The 20,568-nt window shown below is 44.8% G+C and overlaps 1 protein-coding gene across 1 annotated transcript in view; it reads right to left on the bottom strand.

Annotated features, from left to right (window-relative positions):
* TTC39A (tetratricopeptide repeat domain 39A) overlaps positions 1-17,713 on the bottom strand; it is a 74,947-nt gene extending 57,234 nt beyond the window's left edge. Inside the window, exons 1-2 of the mRNA XM_087719686.1 lie at positions 17,580-17,713; positions 2,643-2,747 (exon numbers count right to left, since the gene is read on the bottom strand). Coding sequence (XP_087575812.1) covers positions 2,643-2,747; positions 17,580-17,626 — 152 coding nt within the window. The 5' untranslated portion in view covers positions 17,627-17,713. The remainder of the gene's footprint in view (positions 1-2,642; positions 2,748-17,579) is intronic.
* Between the last annotated feature and the right edge of the window lie 2,855 nt (positions 17,714-20,568).

Below are 20,568 nucleotides of genomic sequence, written 5' to 3'. Positions count from 1 at the left end.
TACTGTTTTATATTATTATTTTAGTGGATTGTTGTCACCCCTGAGAGTCATTTCTATTGAGATGTACACATTTGAACAATAAATGTATTTATTTTCATATTTAAGGAAAGGCATAATCTATAAACTAAGCAAAGGTGTAGCTTCCAAGATGTGCCCTTGGGATCTTGAAGTTGGTGGGAATCTACTCAGAGATTAATTGAGGAAAGCTTAATAACAGGGAGTTCTTAACTTAAATCCACACAGAATAAAACTATTTTAATAAATCCTATGCACAATAAATAAAATATTATTTTAAAATACATTTAAAAATAAAAGAAAAAAACCCACTTACCAGCAGGCTTGCACTCCAAGTAAACCCAGAATGATGTAGATGTTAATACAAAGAACTGAGCAAATTGAAATAGTGAAATTAGTCAGGGAAAAATGCCACCATTTTTCGGAGCAGACCTCCAACCTCCATGCCCCTCCCTTCCGGAAAATCCAGGAAGTAACCGCTCTAGCCATTTCCTGCAGCTCTATGGTACTAGATCATTTTTTTCTTATAAAATGAGGTAAAAAAGGGGCACAGGGGGGGAGGTCCGTTTTGTTGCTTTAATGTTTTAATATCTTCAATGAAAGTACTGAGACAGAGAGAGGGATTAGACAGGGTGTCTTTTGTCTTGCCCCAGTTAGGATTTCTTAAGCAAATCCACTGGGCTTTCAACATGAAGCCAGAAAATCAGGACTTTTTAAAAACATGGTGGGAAACGGGATAAATTGTTATAAAGCTTGACTGTCATGCTGAAATCGGGACGTCTGGTCACCTTAAATATGCTCCTTCACTCTACAGTTATCAGTGACTTTCCACAGGTTCTACATCAATAGAAACTGATACTGAAAAACCATCCCAGTACTGTAAAGTATATCATAATTTATATCCAATCCTCCAGGCTTATATAAATCACTGTTTAAATTCTGGATCAATACCTTTAAAAAATTATTTTTATTTGTTTGCAACTAATAGGAAATATAAACAGCTTCAAATAAGTATGTATTTGAACCTCGGAATATTGAAATATCCCAAAATTTGCATTATTCAGATTTTTAGAACACATCTGTAGATATCACAAAAATGATACATCAGAAGAAATATATATATAAATGTACATATTTGAGTAAAATATATCATATATATATATATATATATATATATATATATATATATATATATATATATATATATATATATATATATATATATATATATATATATATATATATATATATATATATGTATGTATTTATATATATATATAAATGTACATATTTGAGTAAAATATATCAAAAATGTTTTTTTTTCCTTATGGGAAAATCCGTTTACAAATAAAATACAGAAAGTAGTTTCAGTACATTTGGGAAGTACACAGATTAACAAAGAATTTAACTCTTTAAATGCCAAATTGATTCTAATAGATGTAAATCCTATGGTTCATATGCAGATTTGCAAACATGATATTCGTAAATTGCAATAATTCTATCTTAGAATATTACTGATATTGGGATGCCAACATCTGAACAGTTTTATCACTGGTGAATAATTAAACAATAGGAAGCCAAAAATCTTCACCCAGCCGTTCTAATTAATAGTAATTTCTAGGAGCTCTTGTTTCCTAATTTCAAGAAAGTAAGGTTTAAAATTGTTAATTGTATTGAGGAAAATCAGATTCTCACTTTTCTATAAAAAGAAGCTTTCAGATTTAAAAGAGGGGATGGTAAAATATTTAGTTCAATCATGCTTTGGAGAAATGGGAATAAAGGTCCATCTAGGTATCCCTGTTGGCCATAGGATATCTTTAGGGTCAGATCAACAACCTCAGAAAGATAAGCACAATTAGGGAATTTAAATCCACAGGTCGCACACATGTAAAATGTTACTGGGCTTTGATCATCTGGTCAAGACCAGCATTCAGGATTATGTGAAAATATGGAGTACATGAGAAATAAAACCTGATTAGTAAATACTTTGATGGTTATATAATTTATGTCAATATGGAAGATAGTATACTTTTTAATAATGATCAATATTATATAATATATGTTTGTATATTGATATGATTATAATGATTATAATGATGTTTATATTTTAACACTTTGGATACCTAGAAAGCACACTGTTCAATATAGAAATAGGATTTGCAATGCAAAAACAAACAATCATTAATAAAAGCATGCTAGACCTGGAAGACAGCAATGCTATTTCATATTCAAATATTCTTTCTAGTTTGTCAAGACACTTGGAAGCACATAGAGAGCATAATCTTTGAGACAACTTCTGCAATTAGATGTAAATCTACTTAATAATATTATTATATGTTTGTCATATACTAAGTAGTTAAGGACACCTATTCAAATGTTTTGTTATAATCAATATACACTTCATTTAATATATCCATGCAATCCAGTAAATTACATTAAATCTAGGAGAGTAATTTACCAGAATTTATTGTTGACAAATCCATGTTAGCTGGTACTAACTGCTGTTATTATCAAAATGTTTGAAATTCTTAATTTCTCAAGTCTGATAAAACATTCCCTGTCTCTAAATCCTCTAATTATATATGTTGATCCTAACCACAAGAGGGAAGATAGAAGCAGTGGCTCACTTAGTTTGTAGAGAAGCAAGGGCATCTTGGAACTTGTTATTCAGAAATAAATTCACGGCTACCATACATTCATTGAGAGCAACGTTCAGATCTGTTGTAGAAGATCTGGGGAGGAAAAGAAGAATGAATACTAAGTTTTCGGGCAGAATCAAGAAACACTTTGTGCATGGGAAAGCAACACAATAACAATCAGAATCTAATCTGCACAGATTTAAAAAACTTAATTCCTTTTGCTTACATTAACGTCACATTTTATATACTGTATTTGTTTTACTTTTTGCTAACGGCTACAAACTTAATAATACAATGAAATGAAATAAGGTCATTTAAAGCTGATTTAACTAACCTGTTCTGACCCCCCTCTTCGCTCGTTAACAAACGACAGTCAGACAGAACTTCAAAGGAAATATCTTTATCAGTCCTGGCTCAAGCTGGCTGCAAGCCCAAAAATAAATGTAGATAAAGTCTCTGGCAAAAAGTTACACAGCAAAAGCAAAAACAAAAAGCTCTTACAGCAAACCAGGTTTACAGAAAGCAAATCACTTATCCAAGTGCCTCTTTGAATCACGAAACTGAACTCACAAACAAACAAACGATGAACCACGAACGACGTTGACTTCTGCAACTAAGGCATGGCACCATCCGTCTTTTATCTGCAGAAGACGACCCTAACGAGCAACAGCTGCTCATTATTCCTGCATCCCGACGCAACTCACAGCAAGCTTCTGCTGAGTCACAACACTATCCCCCACCGCAGGGCCCTTTCCCTGGGTCTGACGGTCTGGATGCAGTCGGAATGGATTGTCCATAAGATGGCCCGCACTCATCTCCTGTGTTTTCTCCTGCGTGAGTCCCAAATACCTGAAAAAGATCAACAGGGACATGCGCTGGAAGATGGCTGCCGAGTTTTCTCGCTCCGGCTCGGGTTGCTGAAAACTTGCGTGGGAGAAGGTGGAATCCTGGTCCAGGAACCTGGTTCCATGCGCGAAAGGAGTAAGAACTCCCCAGGATACCCGGGCCAGCAGCGGACTGAGGAGACTTGCCTCCCCAGAGCTGCTAGGCTCGGAAGACGCGGACGATGCGGGGTGACCGAAAAAAGACCGAAAAAAGCGTTGGGACTGGGCGGAGGCGGAGGCTGCCGGCACTTTAGATGTGGCTGGGGGAAGCTGCCGATACCAGCGTGGCCTACTTGTGCGACCTGGAGACGCTGCTACCGGGAGGAGCTCGGAGTTGAGCTGGGAAGAACTTGGACAGTCCCAGGTGGCCTTTGGTGGTGTCGAACGCCCTCCCCCCCTCTTGCACGAACGGTAGCTTGACTGCTGGCGCTGTTGGACGCCTCCCCCCCCGCACACGGGGGACAGTTTTGGAGTTTGTCGGCGTTGTCGGGCGCCCCCCCCTCACACAGACCACAGCCTCTCAGCGTGTCACAAGCTGGGACGACGGTGGCAGCCGCTTCAGACAACTTGCAGCTTGAATTGGTGTGAGTGAGTGGGGGGAGGCGCTAGCGGATGGCGAGCGCTTTTTCTCGATCTGTGAGAGACTAAGATTAAGATCTGGGCTTATATTAGACCAGCACCCCATTAAAGAGGGAGTGGTTGAACTTTTTACATCTATTCGACTGAGTCTGGTGGCTGGTCTCCGGCCACCTTAATCCTCTAGCTTCTTCCCCTCCCCCTTCTTTTTGGTGCACCCCCCCTCTCTGCTCGCTGTTGCGGGTGGCATATGGACGATGGCGGCATCTCTTATGACCTTTTGGAACTTACAACACCCTCTGACTACGCCCACCCGGTTGCCCGGCTTGCGGGAACCTTTGGGGACCGTTTCGGACTACCATCACCATCCTGCCATCAGATGGAAAAACTATAAGAGGGGACCTTGGACCTTTAGACTTTGGACTTACACTGCTATACCCCCGTATCCCACAGCTGGTGCACAGCTACCTGAACTTCATTTTTAACGACTGCGTAATCTCTCTCTTTTCCTTTCTTTTTCTTTCTTCTCTTTTTTCTTTCTTTTGTATGGGATATGCATGAGATATGTGTGTGATTGAGTGAATGATCCCACTTTTACTACCCATTATTGTTGTATCTTTTTTGTGTTTTAATTACTACGTGGGGACTGTTTGGGTGTACGGATGAGTGTGTTTGATTCGGAGGACCTGCCGGGGAACACGGGAGCCATAGGGGTGGTTGAGGGAACTGCGGACACGGGAGTGGGCCGGAGCATCACGGTCGTAACAGGGAGGGGCAGATATGGCAGGGACTTTAGGGCTGGCCATTACCGGGGAAGGAGGGCTCGCTACGTCACAGAGATCCCTCCTTCCGGCCCTATGAGTCCCACTCCAAGGCCAGATGGCGCGAGTAATCAGGACCCTGGTCTCAGGCTGTTGTCGCTAAATGCCAGGTCTGTAGTTCATAAGGCTCCCCTCGTCCGGGACTTAATTTTAGACGAGAGGGCAGACCTGGCATGTATTACTGAAACCTGGCTGGGCACGGAGGGAGGAGTCCCCCTCGTAGAGATGTGCCCAGAAGGTTTTCAGGTGCTCCATCAGCCGAGAGCCCAGGGAAGGGGTGGAGGTGTGGCTATTGTTATCCGAGAGTCTCTAGCACCTCGTAGGATCCCTGCTCCGGAGCTTGTCGGGTGTGAGTCCCTGCTGGTGAAGTTGGACCTCAAGGGTCAAGTGGGTTTGCTGTTAATGTACCTGCCTCCCAACAGCGTTGCAGCAGCCCTCCCCTCGCTCCTCGAGTCGGTAGCCGAGCTGGCAATTGAGTTCCCCAGGCTTATGGTTCTGGGGGATTTCAATTTGCCTTCGCTCGGTGAACACTCTGATGGGGCGCAGGAGTTCATGGCTTCCATGACAGCCATGGGCTTGACCCAAGTAATTCGGGGCCCAACCCACTCAGCGGGTCACAAGCTCGACCTCGTATTTCTCTCGGAGCAGTGGACTTGTGATCTTGGTCTGAGGGGTAGTGAGATCATACCCCTGTCGTGGTCAGACCACTGCCTACTGAGGCTTGACTTTCAGAGACCAAACCCCCACTGTAGGGAGGAGGAACCGACCAGATGGTTCCGCCCCAGGCGACTTATGGACCCCTTGAGGTTCTAGACGGAGCTTGGGGTTATTCCTGATACCCTCGCCCACAGTCCGGTGGAGACTCTGGTTGCTGCCTGGAACTCGGCAGCGACGGAGTCTCTTAACCGGATTGCGCCACTACGGCCGCTCCGAGGCAGTGGATCCAGGAGGCCCCCTTGGTTCACCGAGGAACTCCGGGAGAGGAAGCGCCGGAAGAGACGCATAGAGCACTTATGGAGATCCAATAAATCCGAATCGAATCGAGCACTTCTAACATCTTGCATCAAGGAATACATCAGGGCAATCAGGACGGCGAAAAGAACTTATATTGCCACCTTGATTGCCTCCGCTGAGTCGCGCCCAGTCGCCCTGTTCAGGATAACCTGTTCCCTCCTAAATAGGAGGGATACGGGGGATCCCCTGCAGGGTAGGGCTGAGGATTACGTCCAGTTTCTAGCGGACAAAGTTGCTCGGTTTCGGTCGGACTTGGACTCCGATTCCGCAGATCCAGCCGAGGCACAAGGGGATAATCTGGTAGACCATCGCTGGGTTGAGTTTCAGGATGTTGCCCCTGAGGATGTGGACAAGGCCTTGAGAGCTGTGAGTGCCTCCACATGTGTACTGGACCCGTGCCCCTCCTGGCTGGTTGCTAACAGCAAGGTGGTGACACGGGGCTGGATCCAGGCGGTTGTTACCGCCTCCCTTCGGGAGGGGGTCTTTCCCCCCGCACTTAAAGAGGCGGTGGTGAGACCTCTCCTGAAGAAACCATCTTTGGATCCAGCCGTTCTTAACAATTATCGTCCAGTCTCCAACCTCCCCTTTGTGGGGAAGGTTGTTGAGAAGGTGGTGGCCTTTCAGCTCCAACGGTCCTTGGAGGAAGCTAGTTATCTTGACCCATTCCAGTCCGGCTTCAGGCCTGGCTACAGCACAGAAACCGCTTTGGTCGCATTGACCGATGACCTCTGGAGAGCCAGGGACGGAGGCCATGCCTCCATCCTGGTTCTCCTTGACCTCTCAGCGGCTTTCGATACCATCGACCATGGTATCCTTCTGCGACGACTGCGGGAGGTGGGGGTGGGAGGCACTGTTTTGCGGTGGTTCTCCTCTTACCTCTTGGACAGGTCGCAGTCGGTGTTAGTTGGAGGGCAGAGATCGACCCCTAGGCCCCTAACATATGGGGTGCCGCAGGGTTCGGTCTTGTCCCCCCTACTTTTCAACATCTACATGAAACCGCTGGGCGAGATCATTCGGTGGCACGGGATAATACCACCAGTATGCGGACGATACTCAGTTGTATCTGTCCGCCCCGTGCCAACTCAATGAAGCGGTGGACGTGATGAACCAGGGCCTTGAAGCTGTTAGGGACTGGATGAGGGCTAACAAACTCGTGCTCAACCCAGATAAGACCGAGTGGCTGTTGTGTTTCCCTCCCACTAATTCGGCAAGTATTCCATCTCTCAGGCTGGGGGGTCAAACACTACGCCCCTCAGACAGGGTCCGCAACTTGGGAGTCCTCCTGGACCCACAGCTGACTTTTGAACACCATTTGTCAGCTGTGACCAGGGGGGCATTTGCCCAGGTTCGCCTGGTGCACCAGTTGCGCCCCTACTTGAACTGGGAGGCTCTCACAACAGTCACTCATGCCCTTGTGACCTCTAGGCTGGAGTACTGCAATGTGCTCTACATGGGGCTGCCCTTGAAGAGTATTCGGTGACTTCAGCTAGTCCAGAATGCGGCCGCACGAGCGATTGTGGGTGCACCTCGCTTCACCCACATAACACCTATCCTCTGCGAGCTGCACTGGCTACCTGTCGATCTCCGGGTACGCTTCAAGGTGCTACTTGTCACCCATAAAGCCCTTCATGGTAGTGGATCTGGGTACTTGAGAGACCGCCTACTGCCAATCACCTCCACTCGACCTATTAGATCCCATAGATTAGGCCTCCTCCGAGTCCCATCTGCCGGTCAATGTCGACTGGCAACCACGCGGAGGAGAGCCTTCTCGGTGGCAGCTCCGACCCTATGGAACGATCTTCCCGTGGAGATTCGCACCCTCACCACCCTTCAGACCTTCCGCACAGCCCTCAAAATCTGGCTATCCTGTCAGGCCTGGGGCTAAAGACTGTAACCCACCCGAATGGTATGAATGTTGTGTTTTTAATGACGTACTGTCCTATGTGTTAAATGTTTGTTCCCCCCCCCTTTTCGAGTTGTAAGCCGCCCTGAGTCCCCCCAGGGAAAAGGGCAGCATATAAATAAACTTCTCAAATCTCAAATCTCAAATTTCAAATCTGCAGGAACATTCCCCTTGCTCCAATGCTCCCCAGATATCCGGTGGCCACCATGTCTCCTCCCGCACTGCACGGCGTTGACACCCTGTCCAGGGTCCTCCACCCTCTCCAAGGCCAACCCACCAGCCCCCATGCTGTCGGAGACAGGCGGCAGCTCTAACAGCTCTGGCCGAGCCCTAACACCCTGTCCAGGGTTCTCCACCCTCTCCAAGGCTGACCCACCAGCTACCGTACTGTCGGAGTCTGGCGGTGGCTCTAATAGCTCCGGCCAAGCCCTAACACCCTGTCCAAAGTCCTCCATCTCCTCCAAGGCCAACTCATATGACCCCTCGCCGTTGGAGTCTGGCGGCAGCTCCACCGACTCCTGCCGGACCACCACACTATCCCCCACCACAGGGCCCGTCCCCCGGTTCCGACGCTCGGGGTGCAGCCCAGAAGAGTTGGTGACAGCCTCCACGGCACACAGTCCAAGACACTGGTACCCCGCCGGGATCCTAGAAACAAAGTCCTGTGCTGCGGGGACCAGGGTCGGCAAGGGCTGGAATCTTGGCGAAGCCCTCCTCGCAGACCTGGCCCATTGGCACTGGACACATGATGCCACGCACTTCAGCATGTAGTTTCTTAAATGGGGCCACCAAAACTGACAGGATGCCAGGCACAATGTCCGGAAAACCCCCCAATGTCTCGATGCAGAAGCGCCATGAACCTGATAGAGCACCTGTCTATGGATGTGCCCTGCGGGAACATAGAGCCGGCCCCGATACTTCAAAAGATCCCCTTCCAAAGTCCATGAAGAAGCCGGACCTACGTCCGCCTTTCGTCGCTCCACCCATTCGTCACCCCGTTTCAAATCCCGTATCAGAGACTGTATGCTCACGGGATGATAAACTGCAGCGCAGGATGCAATGGGTAGAACAGTCCGAGGTGGAAGCGAGTCCACAGGGTCAGAGTTCTCCGATTTCATAGGCAGGGCATCTGCCCTGGGATTCCACACCCCACGAATGCATGCTACATTGTGCGAACGGGGTATCACAGCCGCAGAAACGTGCCAGTTGTCTGACACGATAGTTTGTTGCTGAAGGACGGCCGCAGTCTGTGCAACCCTTCTATTCTTCTTGGGGCAACTCCCTGCCAGATGTCCAAGATCCCCACAATAGAAGCACAATCCCTCAGCACATCGTCTGTCCATCTCTGTACGTGACACTCGAGGTCTGACAGCACCCAACTCCATGGGCTCCTCCCAGTCCACTGCAGTCTCTTGATGAACCGGCATGCTGGTGGTCTCCTGGAATGCACGGCGAGGCCTTCGCCTCTGCAGCCAGGCGTCTATCTGGAGGCACAAGTGAACCAATGCGTCGAACATCGGTGGCCTGTCCACCCTTGCCAGTTCATCTTGCAAGGCATCAGACAATCCATCTTGGAAAGTGTCCATCAGAGCTGTTTCATTCCACGTTGAATCCTGGCTATGCAGCCTGAATTCACTGACATAGTCTTGCAATGAACCATTCCCCTGCTGCAGTGACTTCAGACGTCTAGTTGATGTTTCCCCCTTAATAGGATCTTCAATCCGTTTAAAGTATTGACAAAAACCCTGGAAGTCATCTAACAAAGGGCTCGGCTGAGTTAGCAAGGGGGTAGCCCAACGGGCAGCTGTGCCTGAGAGCAAACTGATAATAAATCCCACCTTCGTCCGGTCAGTGGGAAAGTCCTCCACTCTCAAACTCAGGAACAGCTGGCATTGTCCCAGAAACGCGGCAAACATGGCCTGACTCCCATCAAATTTATCTGGCATGGCTACTGGGCACTTCCTCCTTGGCTGGGGGTGGGGGGTGGGCTTGCAGCTCTCTGCAGCTGAGCAATTTGCCAATACCGCTATCTGTTGGGCCAGTTGCCTATTTTCAGCAAGTAATTGCTCCATAATTAATTAAATGGAGGTTTGTCGGGCAGAAGTCAATCTGTTCTGACCCTCCTCTTCGCTTGTTAACAAACAACAGTCAGACAGAACTTCAAAGGAAATATCTTTATCAGTCCTGGCTCAAGCTGGCTGCGAGCCCAAAAATAAATGTAGATAAAGTCTCTGGCAAAAAGTTACACAGCAAAAGCAAAAACAAAAAGCTCTTACAGCAAACCAGGTTCACAGAAAGCAAATCACTTATCCAAGTGCCTCTTTGAATCAGGTTTACAGAAAGCAAATCATTTATCCAAGTGCCTCTTTGAATCACGAAACTGAATTCAGGAACAAATGAACGATGAACCACAAACGACGAACGACATTGACTTCTGCAACTAAGGCGTGGCACCATCCATCTTTTATCTGCAGAAGACGACCCTAACGAGCAACAGCTGCTCATTATTCCTGCATCCCGACGCAACTCACAGCAAGCTTCTGCTGAGTCACAACACTAACCTATTATAGCAAGAGCCTAAAACTTCTAGAATCAATCCACATACCAGTTCTACTCTCACACTTCAAAGCAGACAGTTTCCAGCTGCTGAGTGACAGATGTACTCACCCATTCTCAATAAATTGGCTGTTTAGGAAAAAAATTCAAGAATCTCTCAATTTGAATAAATTCTAAATGAATAGTTGATTCCACAAATTTATCTCACAAGAAGATAAATATTTCTGCTTACGGTATTTTAAGAAGACAACAATTATACCCAATGTTCTGCTTCTTGCCTTGTATAACTGCCTATGCATCCTTTTTGTGAGGTTTTGGAATGCAGTCTTTTAGTATATTTTCCATCTCCTTGAGCATTGCGTAAGACCGCATTATTAAATCAGGCAACAAATAAGATATCACCAATTTCTATTTTTCATTAGAAAAAAGCAAAAAAATCAAGATGATTTAAAGTTTTAGTAAACATCCTGTAAAATCAATAATGTCCCTTTGATGCTAATCCATCATAGGCCAAAAATGTAACTTCAGGTGCTTAGGGATTAACAGATTTATTTTCACATAAACTTCCATGGTTCCCAATCACTTCATCAGATCGATGTCATCAGATCTCAAAATGGAGCTTTAAACATGAAAACTAGCATTATGAATTGGTCCTGTCAATCAGTACAGCTACAACATTGTGATTTAAGATGTAACAGATGTCCTCCCTTAGTATGCTCTGTATCAGTTTTAATTTCTGATTCATTTTGTAAGGCATAGAATAGTTTAAACATGTGGTCATAAGGATGTAACTCACTGCTGCTAGGCTTTCCCGGACCAGGAAAAGATACAGTGGAAGCTTCAGCCTACATTCTATACTGTTCTATTAAGGGCCGTGATCCAGGACAAATGTGACCTTATATAAAGTAGAGCAGTCACTGGAACTGAATCAGAGCTAGACAATTTGGAACTGTTTCTTTGTCTTACTAAGATTCAACTAAGCATGAAGAGAGAAAAATCAAGGCTTAAAAAATGTTTACCTATGACAGGGGTTCCCAAACTTGGCAATTTTAAGACTTGTAGACTTCAACTCCCACAAGTTTGAAGACCTATAACCGATGATATACTTTCCCGAACTGGATGACTATTTTATAATACAATGTGTTGAGAAGATCACTGCTATATAATGAGAAAACAGGATTAAATTCTCTAATGATTTTAGCTTTAGTTTGAGATGCAAAAGTGTCTTTATTATTTCATTTTTCCAGGATTGCTCTTGGAACATAGCCCAAAGAAATTGAAATGCTGGTTTGGGGCCATTTAAATACTGCATGCCCCTGGGATATTTAGATACGTTTATGCTTTTGTGCACTTTAAAAGGAAAAGGTGTAGCTTGATGTGGAAATAAATTCCTCACAGCTCCTCCCTTCCCTGTTGCTTTATACAATGCTCTCTACCTGCTTACTGTGGAGAGAAAAGCAGAAATGTCCAGCCTAGGTTTGCATGTGGGTATGTGTGAATAAAGCAAAGGAACATGAGGGAGGGGGCAGGGAGGCATGGAGATTTGGTTTCCATATTTAGGCTGCTTGGAGACACAATATGAAATAAATATTTTAAGGAGATGAAGAGTATGTTTCCTTTTAAACTAAATAGCTTAAGCAGTTGAAATGTAATAGAAATAACAGCTGGGTAGATGTGCCTGAAATTACAGCAGGGATATAGGTGAAAAGAAGGCCTTGATAAGGCTAGGAGAGTCAGCAGTCAAAACCAGGGATTATCCAGCAACAGTCCGGCTTTTGAAGAGGCTTGTCAACAGATTTGGCCTGGGAGGCCAGAAACAGGTCAACAGGAAGGGCCAACCAATACAAAGAATCCTCGAATTATAACCACAATTGAGCCCAAAATTTCCGTTGCTAAAACAGTTAAGAGTTTTGCTCCATTTTACAACCTTTTTAGCCAACAGTGTCAAGTGAATCACTGCAGTTGTTAAATTAGTAACATGGTTGTTAAGTGAATCTGGCTTCTCCCTTTGACCTAGCTTGTCAGAAGGTCGCAAAAGATGATTACATGACACTAGGACACTGCAACTGTCATAAATATGAATCGGTTACCAAGCATCTGAAGAGATGGGGATGCTAGAATGGTGCTAAGTCTGAAAAACACTCAAGTCATATTTTTCTGTGCCGTTGTAACTTCAGACAGTCACTAAATGAATGATTGTAAGTCAAGGACTGGCTGTAGGCTCTGTAAACAGCACAGCACAGCAAAAGGCCCTGTGGCAGGCTTTAGGAGGAGCCTTTGACCTAACAAGAGGCCCCTTTAGGCAAGGCCAGCTAAAGAGGTCTTGTGGGAGCTACCTCCTGAAGAGTCTCCCATGGCAGAAAATGGCTGCCAGCAGCTCAAAAATTGGAGATTGCTTAGACAGAGTTCCTAAGAAAGGTTGATGCGTGGCAATGGGCTGTGGTGTAGGGAGGCTAAGGTTAGAGTCAACACTAGGCTTATAGCCTCCATGCTTCTATCTATCTATCTATCTATCTATCTATCTATCTATCTATCTATCTATCTATCTATCTATCTATCTATCTATCTATCTATCTATCTATCTATCTATCTATCTATCTATCTATCATCTATCTATCATCTATCTATCATCTATCTATCTATCTATCTATCTATCTATCTATCTATCTATCTATCTATCTATCTATCTATCTATCTATCTATCTATCATCTATCTATGCTTATAGCCTCCATGAACATAGAGTTGGGGCTTTCTTCCCTTTACTCTAAGGTTGCTAAGATCAAGAAATCTCTAGGCTGGAATACTGCAATGTGCTCTACATGGGGCTGCCCTTGAAGAGCATCCGGCGACTTCAGCTAGTCCAGAATGCGGCCGCGCGAGTGATTGTGGGCGCACCGTGGTTCGCCCACATAACACCTATCCTCCGCGAGCTGCGCTGGCTACCTGTTGATCTCCGGGTGCGCTTCAAAGTGCTACTTACCATCCATAAAGCCCTCCATGGTAGTGGATCTGAGTACTTGAGAGACCGCCTTCTGCCGATTACCTCCCTTCGACCCATCAGATCGCACAGATTAGGCCTCCTCCGAATTCCATCCGCCAGTCAGTGCCGACTGGCGACTACGCGGAGGAGAGCCTTCTCAGTAGCAGCTCCGACCCTTTGGAACAATCTCCCCATGGAGATTCGTACCCTCACCACCGTCCAGACCTTCCGCACAACCCTTAAGATCTGGCTATCCCATCAGGCCTGGGGATAAGATTCTAATCCGCCCCACCCGAATGTTGAATGAATGTTGTGTTTTACTGCTTTATTTTATTTATTCACATATTTTATGTTTTGTCTTGCACTCCTTCCCACGAATTGTAAGCCGCCCTGAGTCCCCTCAGGGAAAAGGGCGGCCTATAAATGACAAATAAAACTAAATAAAAAAAAAAAAGAAAAACCTTTCATAAGTCATTCAAAAGATGTTTTGGTGATTGGGAGGTTAATTATTGTCAGCTGAGTTGAACATCAATGGGCAACTACTGTATCTTTCCCAGCTAGAGTTGCTATGGAAAGATGAGGAGATCACCTAGCTGCAATATCCTGAGGAAGGAGGGAATTACAGTGGCATATGATCTTGATTTAAAGGAACAGTGGATTATTTGTTCACTCCTTAAAAAACAGCAATCTTGGAAATATACAAAATGACATAGAGCCAATTGAAGCATTTTGGCTGAAGTCAACAAGCACAGTATTAGATTATGAGGGAAAATTTATGAAATCCACCCCTCCCCCATCCATTTCATTTTGTTCATGCAACACAATTCCCTGCAGTTCCATTTGCACCCTCAAAATCTGTAATGAAACTAGAGACACAAATTCTGTAGGTAGAAACAAACCATTAAGTTCAGCTCATCTTTGTGTGCAGATGGGCTACTATATAAACAGGTTGATCTCATTATCTAGTCCATGAAAAAGGTCTATTATATAAACTGTGATACTGAAATGACTTGATGAGCGTCACTCAGCAAAATATAGTCCACCAGTTAAATGCTTTAAATCTGGGATCAGCGACACAGCACCCGTGGATTCAAAACAATTTTAGCTTATAAAACAATTCCTCTTAAAGAACGGAACAGAATTTTAGCTTACAGAACAATTCCTCTCACTTGTCTGCTGGCTCAATAAAAGCAGAGCATTTTTAATAATAACTTTATATCTATATCTGTTTCATGACTGACAAAATTAGAAAGAAAATAATGTCTTCCTTTTATGACCTTTTAAAAACTTATGAATAATGCAGTACATGAACATGTGAAAATGGCTTCTGGCATATGTCTTTTACCAAGGCCTGTTTAACATTTAATAGCCCCACATCTCCTCCTGTGTGTTGTGGGCAGCAAATTCAGCCTAGACACACTCACCTCAATTAAGCAATTAAGCATGTCTCTTACCTATCTCTCCCTGTACAGATGAAATAATATAAGTTTTAATTACTGTAGTCAACCACCTCCAGCATGGAGTTTCTCCATTGGGTCCCCAAGCTATCTGGCAGAGCCAGGTTTTAAGGCTCTTACAAAACTTCAGGAGGGTGGGACCCAATCTCACCTCAGGGGTAAGATGTTCCAGAGGATAGAAGCCACAGCAGATAAGGCTCTTCTCCTGGAACCCACCAGCCGGATTTGTTTGGCTGATGGGATCTGCAGTATGCCACCTCTGCCAGAACTGGTGGGGTGGGCCAGTCCCATTGGGACAAGACAGGAATTACTGTGGGAATTGAATTTGTAAGTAGGAATTGATAAGGCTTTGACCAAAGCTACATTGGTTTACATTGTTTATCCCCAAATATCCTGAGGCTTGGCCTAGGGAGCTTTTACTGCCTGGTCCTGTGGCATTAATAATGAGGGACATCCCAGGAATAAGTAAAAAATAAAATACTTTTATTATGTTCATGAATGCTATGTTGACTTATTGCTCCCACCTGCAATACCCCCAATAATATCATGAAATACCAGAATAAGAGGAAGTGAATTTAAAAATATTGAAAGTAAATCTCCTTGGTGCTGTTTAAATTATTAAAAGTAAAAGTTTCCCCAGTCCAGTTGTGGCTGGTTCTAGGAGGAGGTGCTTGTCTCGGTTTCTTAGCTGAGGGAGTCAACATTGTCCAAAGACATTTCTGTGGTCATGTGGCCAGCATGATTATAGCCCGAGACTCATGGAACGCTATTACCTTCCCACCGAAGTGATACCTGTTTATTCACATGTGCATGCTTTTGAACTGCTAAATTGGCAGGAGCTGGGGCAAGTAATGGGACCTCACCCCACTGCATGGCACTCGGGTCTTTGAACTCATGCTGTCAGCTTTCCAGCTGGCAAGCTCATGTCTTTAACTGCTGAGGCATTATGCCCCTTATTAATAATTATCAAAACAATTTTCTCTTGAATCATTCCTTCCCTTCTCTACATGCAGAGTAGGAGAACTAGATCCCTCTTTGTCTATAGTACTTGCAGACTATAGTAGCAGAGCTTCCCTATCTCAACTTCACATTAACAGAGCTTATATAGCTGTTTGTACCTAGTAACCTGCCACGTGGAGTGAAAATCAAAGCCCTCTACCTGTAGTTCACTTCTCATCAAAAGCTAGGTTCTGGATCTGAGCAGCAAAAAACTGGATAATCTCCTGATGGCAGCAAAGAGCTGTTTAATGTTCTACTTTGCTACCATCTGGTGATTATCTAGATTTCTGCAGGCCATATTTGGTGGCTCTAATAAAAGAAATGGACAGCAAGCTTTTGTTCTTCTTGATTCTGTCTAGCACCAAACTGAGGTTATCAAAATATACAACCTGCCTTCCATTAATCTTTCAGGGCACAGAGATACATACGTATTACATTATACTAGACTCCTCTATATAGGCTTTTATTTTTCTTTCAGCCCCTTCTCCAGGATAGGAGACAATTAGCAGAGAGGCTTTATGCTATTATTTACTGATATGACTATGCAGTTTAATTTTAATAATCTGAATCAACTACTAGGTACTCCTTGAATCCAAATTTCCAGAAAGTTGCTGTGTTCATATAGTAGAAACAACAACCAATTTAATTACACCTCAATGCCTAGTATATTTATTATGACAACAATATTTATTAACTAGAATCCACATTATAATTGTCATGCCAGGCACATCCCAACAGCCAAGACTGCAAAGAACCCTCCCCAAATTTTATAGTTCAAGGTAGTCTATTTTTTTCCAGTAGTCCTACTTGTACAGCTTTGATTCTCTTTCTCTGTCAAATGACTCATCAAGTTCACAATTCAAGATACCCTGGTCTTATCTATAATCAAGGTATCTCTCTACTTAGCTATGATAATAAAATATAGGATTGTACTTATTTACCAACTAATAGATAGCAAATGAAATTTTATACATTTATACATACTCTGATACATTTTGAATCTACTTCCGTATTTTAGGTTTATTTTTTAACACACTTGCTTTTTATTCTGTACAATTTGCTTAGCTTCTTTCATTTCTATTTCCATAACTTTAGTCATGGAATATGACTTAAAAGTGGTCATTAACTGTAAGAAAATCATACTATTAACATTCTCCCTAGCCTACCTGACCAAGAAAAATGCTTCAAGGCAACAGGCCCATTAATACATCCTCTATTAATACTAGCTCTTTAGATCTGCTGATGATTTCAGTTCACTTTTACAGTTGTCACCTTTCTTACATGCATATGCTCCACACTTACATTATTTATAAGCAATGTATATTTGCCAATCATTAGACAGTTCAAACTTTAGTCAATTAATAGAAAACTCATTAAAATATGGTTTATTTTTGTATCAGTGTAAGCAAGTGAACATAGTCATAACCTGCTTTCTTGTGAGACATTTCCATAAAATATTCCAAGTAGCTTGCAATCAGAAAGAAGGCAAAAGGAAGGAGGAGAAACAGCACTCGATAATTCAAAATACAGCAATCTGTCTTCAACCTCAGTAAAGACCAATCATATGAAAGTTCAACTGGTGCTTATTCACAAACCCAATGCTAACAGAAAACTTCACCGGTTAATTTTTTCTGCCTGCCATCATGCTTATACTCTTGAAAGCAAAAGGCATGAAAACTCAGGGAAACGGCTCTCCCCGCAAATAAAGGACCAACACCCCACCTTCGTATCTACCTAGGGTCTTTGGCTTCGCTCCTCCTTCGCGTGTGCTGCGCATCCATCGGACCCAGCAGGGAAGCGCTTGTCAGATATGAACTGGCTATGAGAGATTTTCCTTTGAAAATCCAGAGGGCGCTTGAAGCGGCCCTTCTTACTTTCTCCCCAGGTTGAAAGCCAATGGCTTGCAGTCTTCATAATAGAAACGCAGTTCCATTATGCTTAGGAGCAACCCCTCCTGCCGGTTGGGCTCCACCTCTTCTACCTTCTTCAAAGGGGCCGCTTCTAGAGGGATAGGCTACAAGAAACTGCCGCTGTGAAGCGGAGTCCTGGCTTTTCTCTGCCCGCCAACTTTGGCCAGGAGCCCCTTTGCTTCTGATCAGGGTGTGGCGCGAGTCCAAAGGGAGCATTTAGGCTTAAACGTAAGACGAAAAGATCCAAACCAGGCTTAATCAATTTACTGCGTGTCTGAAACGCCCAAGACTAACACATTCTTTCTTTTCTCTCTGTTTCCTTCTTGCGGGAAGAAAGACTGAACAGTTCCTGACTGGATCCATCAACCAAGAGGAAGAAGAAAGTGAGAGATATTTTTTTGTTTTAAAAGAAAGATGGGTTCATTTAATTATTAGTGTTCTCCGCATTGATATCACATTTACAAGTTCTGCCATTGGGAGGGGAGGCTAAATCCACCAACAGGGCTGGATAGCAGATAGCATAAAAATTAAATTTGCAGGAAGAACTTAAAAGCGGTTCTGGGAAAAGAAAACCTGCAGCCCTCTTACGCTGAATGGAAAATACCTAGTATATGAATTAAGCCATAGTTATTCTCTGTTTTTAAAAAAAACAGAATTTATCTTTTATGTGCATACATACATACATACCCATCAAATTTTAATTGTTCAGTCTAGAAATTATTTCACTTCTTCCATTTTCCGCAAGAAGTCCAGGTTTAGTATTCCACAAAATATTCATCTTTTTATCTTCCATCAAACGTATATGCATTTTATACACATCTAATAACCTTGCTGGACAACAAAATAGTATACTTTTGTATGAATTTATCTATCATAGATATATTACTTTGAAGTAGATTTAGATTTAGATTTGTTTATTTATAGGCCGCCCTTTTCCCTGAGGGGACTCAGGGCGGCTTACAATCAAAAAAGGAAGGGGAGTGTAGGACAATACGAAAAAAAGAAATGTGCACAAAGTAAATTAGACAATAAAACTCAACATTCACTCAGCATTCGGGAGGGGCGAAATAAGATTATCCCCAGGCCTGACGGGTTAGCCAGTTCTTGAGGGCTGTGCGGAAGGCCTGGACGGTGGTGAGGGTACGAATCTCCACGGGGAGATTGTTCCATAGTGTCGGAGCCGCAACAGAGAAGGCTCTCCTCCGAGTAGTCGCCAGTCGGCACTGACTGGCGGATGGAATACGGAGGAGGCCAACTCTATGCGATCTGATGGGACGCAGGGAGGTAATTGGCAGAAGGCGGTCTCTCAAATAGCCAGATCCACTACCATGGAGCGCTTTATAGGTGGTGAGTAGGACCTTGAAGTGCACCCGGAGACCAACAGGTAGCCAGTGCAGCTCACGGAGGATCGGTGTTATGTGGGCGAACCGTGGTGCGCCCACGATCACTCGCGCGGCCGCATTCTGGACTAGCTGTAGTCTTCGGATGCTCTTCAAGGGCAGCCCCATGTAGAGCACATTACAGTATTCCAGCCTAGAGATCACAAGGGCTCGAGTGACTGTTGTGAGGGCCTCCCGATTCAGGTAGGGCCGCAACTGGCGCACCAGGCGAACCTGGGCAAATGCCCCCCTGGTCACAGCTGAGAGATGGTGGTCAAAAGTTAGCTGTGAATCCAGGAGGACTCCCAAGTTGCGGGCCCTTTCTGAGGGGTTTAAATTTTGTCCCCCCAGCCTGAGTGATGGTATGGTGGTCAAATTTTTGGGAGGGAAACACAACAGCCACTCGGTCTTGTCTGGGTTGAGTATCAGCTTGTTTGCTCTCATCCAGTCTTTAACGGCTTCCAGTCCCCGGTTCATCACGTCCACCGCTTCATTGAGTTGGCACGGGGCGGACAGATACAACTGTGTATCGTCCGCATATTGATGATATTTTATCCCGTGCCTTCGGATGATCTCGCCCAGCGGTTTCATGTAAATGTTAAATAGTAGGGGGGATAGGACCGACCCCTGCGGCACCCCATAAGTTAGGGGCCTCAGGGACGATCTCTGCCCCCCCACTAACACCGACTGCGACCTGTCCGAAAGATAGGAGGAGAACCACTGCAAGACAGTGCCGCCCACCCCTATCTCCCGCAGTCGTCGCAGAAGGATACCATGGTCGATGGTATCGAAAGCCGCTGAGAGGTCCAGGAGAACTAGGATGGAAGCATGGCCTCCATCCCTAGCTCTCCAGAGATCATCAGTCAATGCGACCAAAGCGGTTTCTGTGCTGTACCGGGTCTGAAGCCAGACTGGAAGGGGTCAAGATAGTTAGCTTCCTCCAAGGTACGCTGAAGCTGGAGAGCCACCACCTTCTCAACAACCTTCCCTACAAAGGGGAGGTTGGAGACTGGACGATAGTTATTAAGAACAGCTGGATCCAGAGACGGCTTCTTCAGGAGGGGTCTTACCACCGCTGTCTTAAGCGCGGTGGGAAAGTACCCCTCCCGAAGAGATGCAGTAACAACCGCCTGGATCCAGCCTCGTGTCACCTCACTGCTGTTGGCAACCAGCCAGGAGGGACACGGGTCCAGTATGCAGGTGGAGGCACTCACAGCTCGCATAGCCTTGTCCACATCCCCAGAGGCAACTTCCTGAAACTCAACCCAGAGATGGTTTGCCAAGTTTTCTCCTTGTGTCTCGGCTGGATCTACTGGGGTGGAGTCCAGGTCCGCTCGAAACCGGGCAACTTTGTCCGCCAAGAACTGGACATACTCCTCAGCCTTACCCTGTAAGGAGTCCCCCGTCTCCCTCCTATTTAGGAGGGAGCGGGTT

Source organism: Thamnophis sirtalis, unplaced genomic scaffold (assembly GCF_051295495.1).
Source record: "Thamnophis sirtalis isolate CommonGarterSnake01/CBP01778 unplaced genomic scaffold, rThaSir2_p1.2 scaffold_7, whole genome shotgun sequence".
In the NCBI taxonomy this organism is placed as follows: domain Eukaryota; kingdom Metazoa; phylum Chordata; class Lepidosauria; order Squamata; family Natricidae; genus Thamnophis; species Thamnophis sirtalis.
Note: the sequence above shows the minus strand (reverse complement) of the source record. Positions and strands in the feature narration are given on the sequence as shown.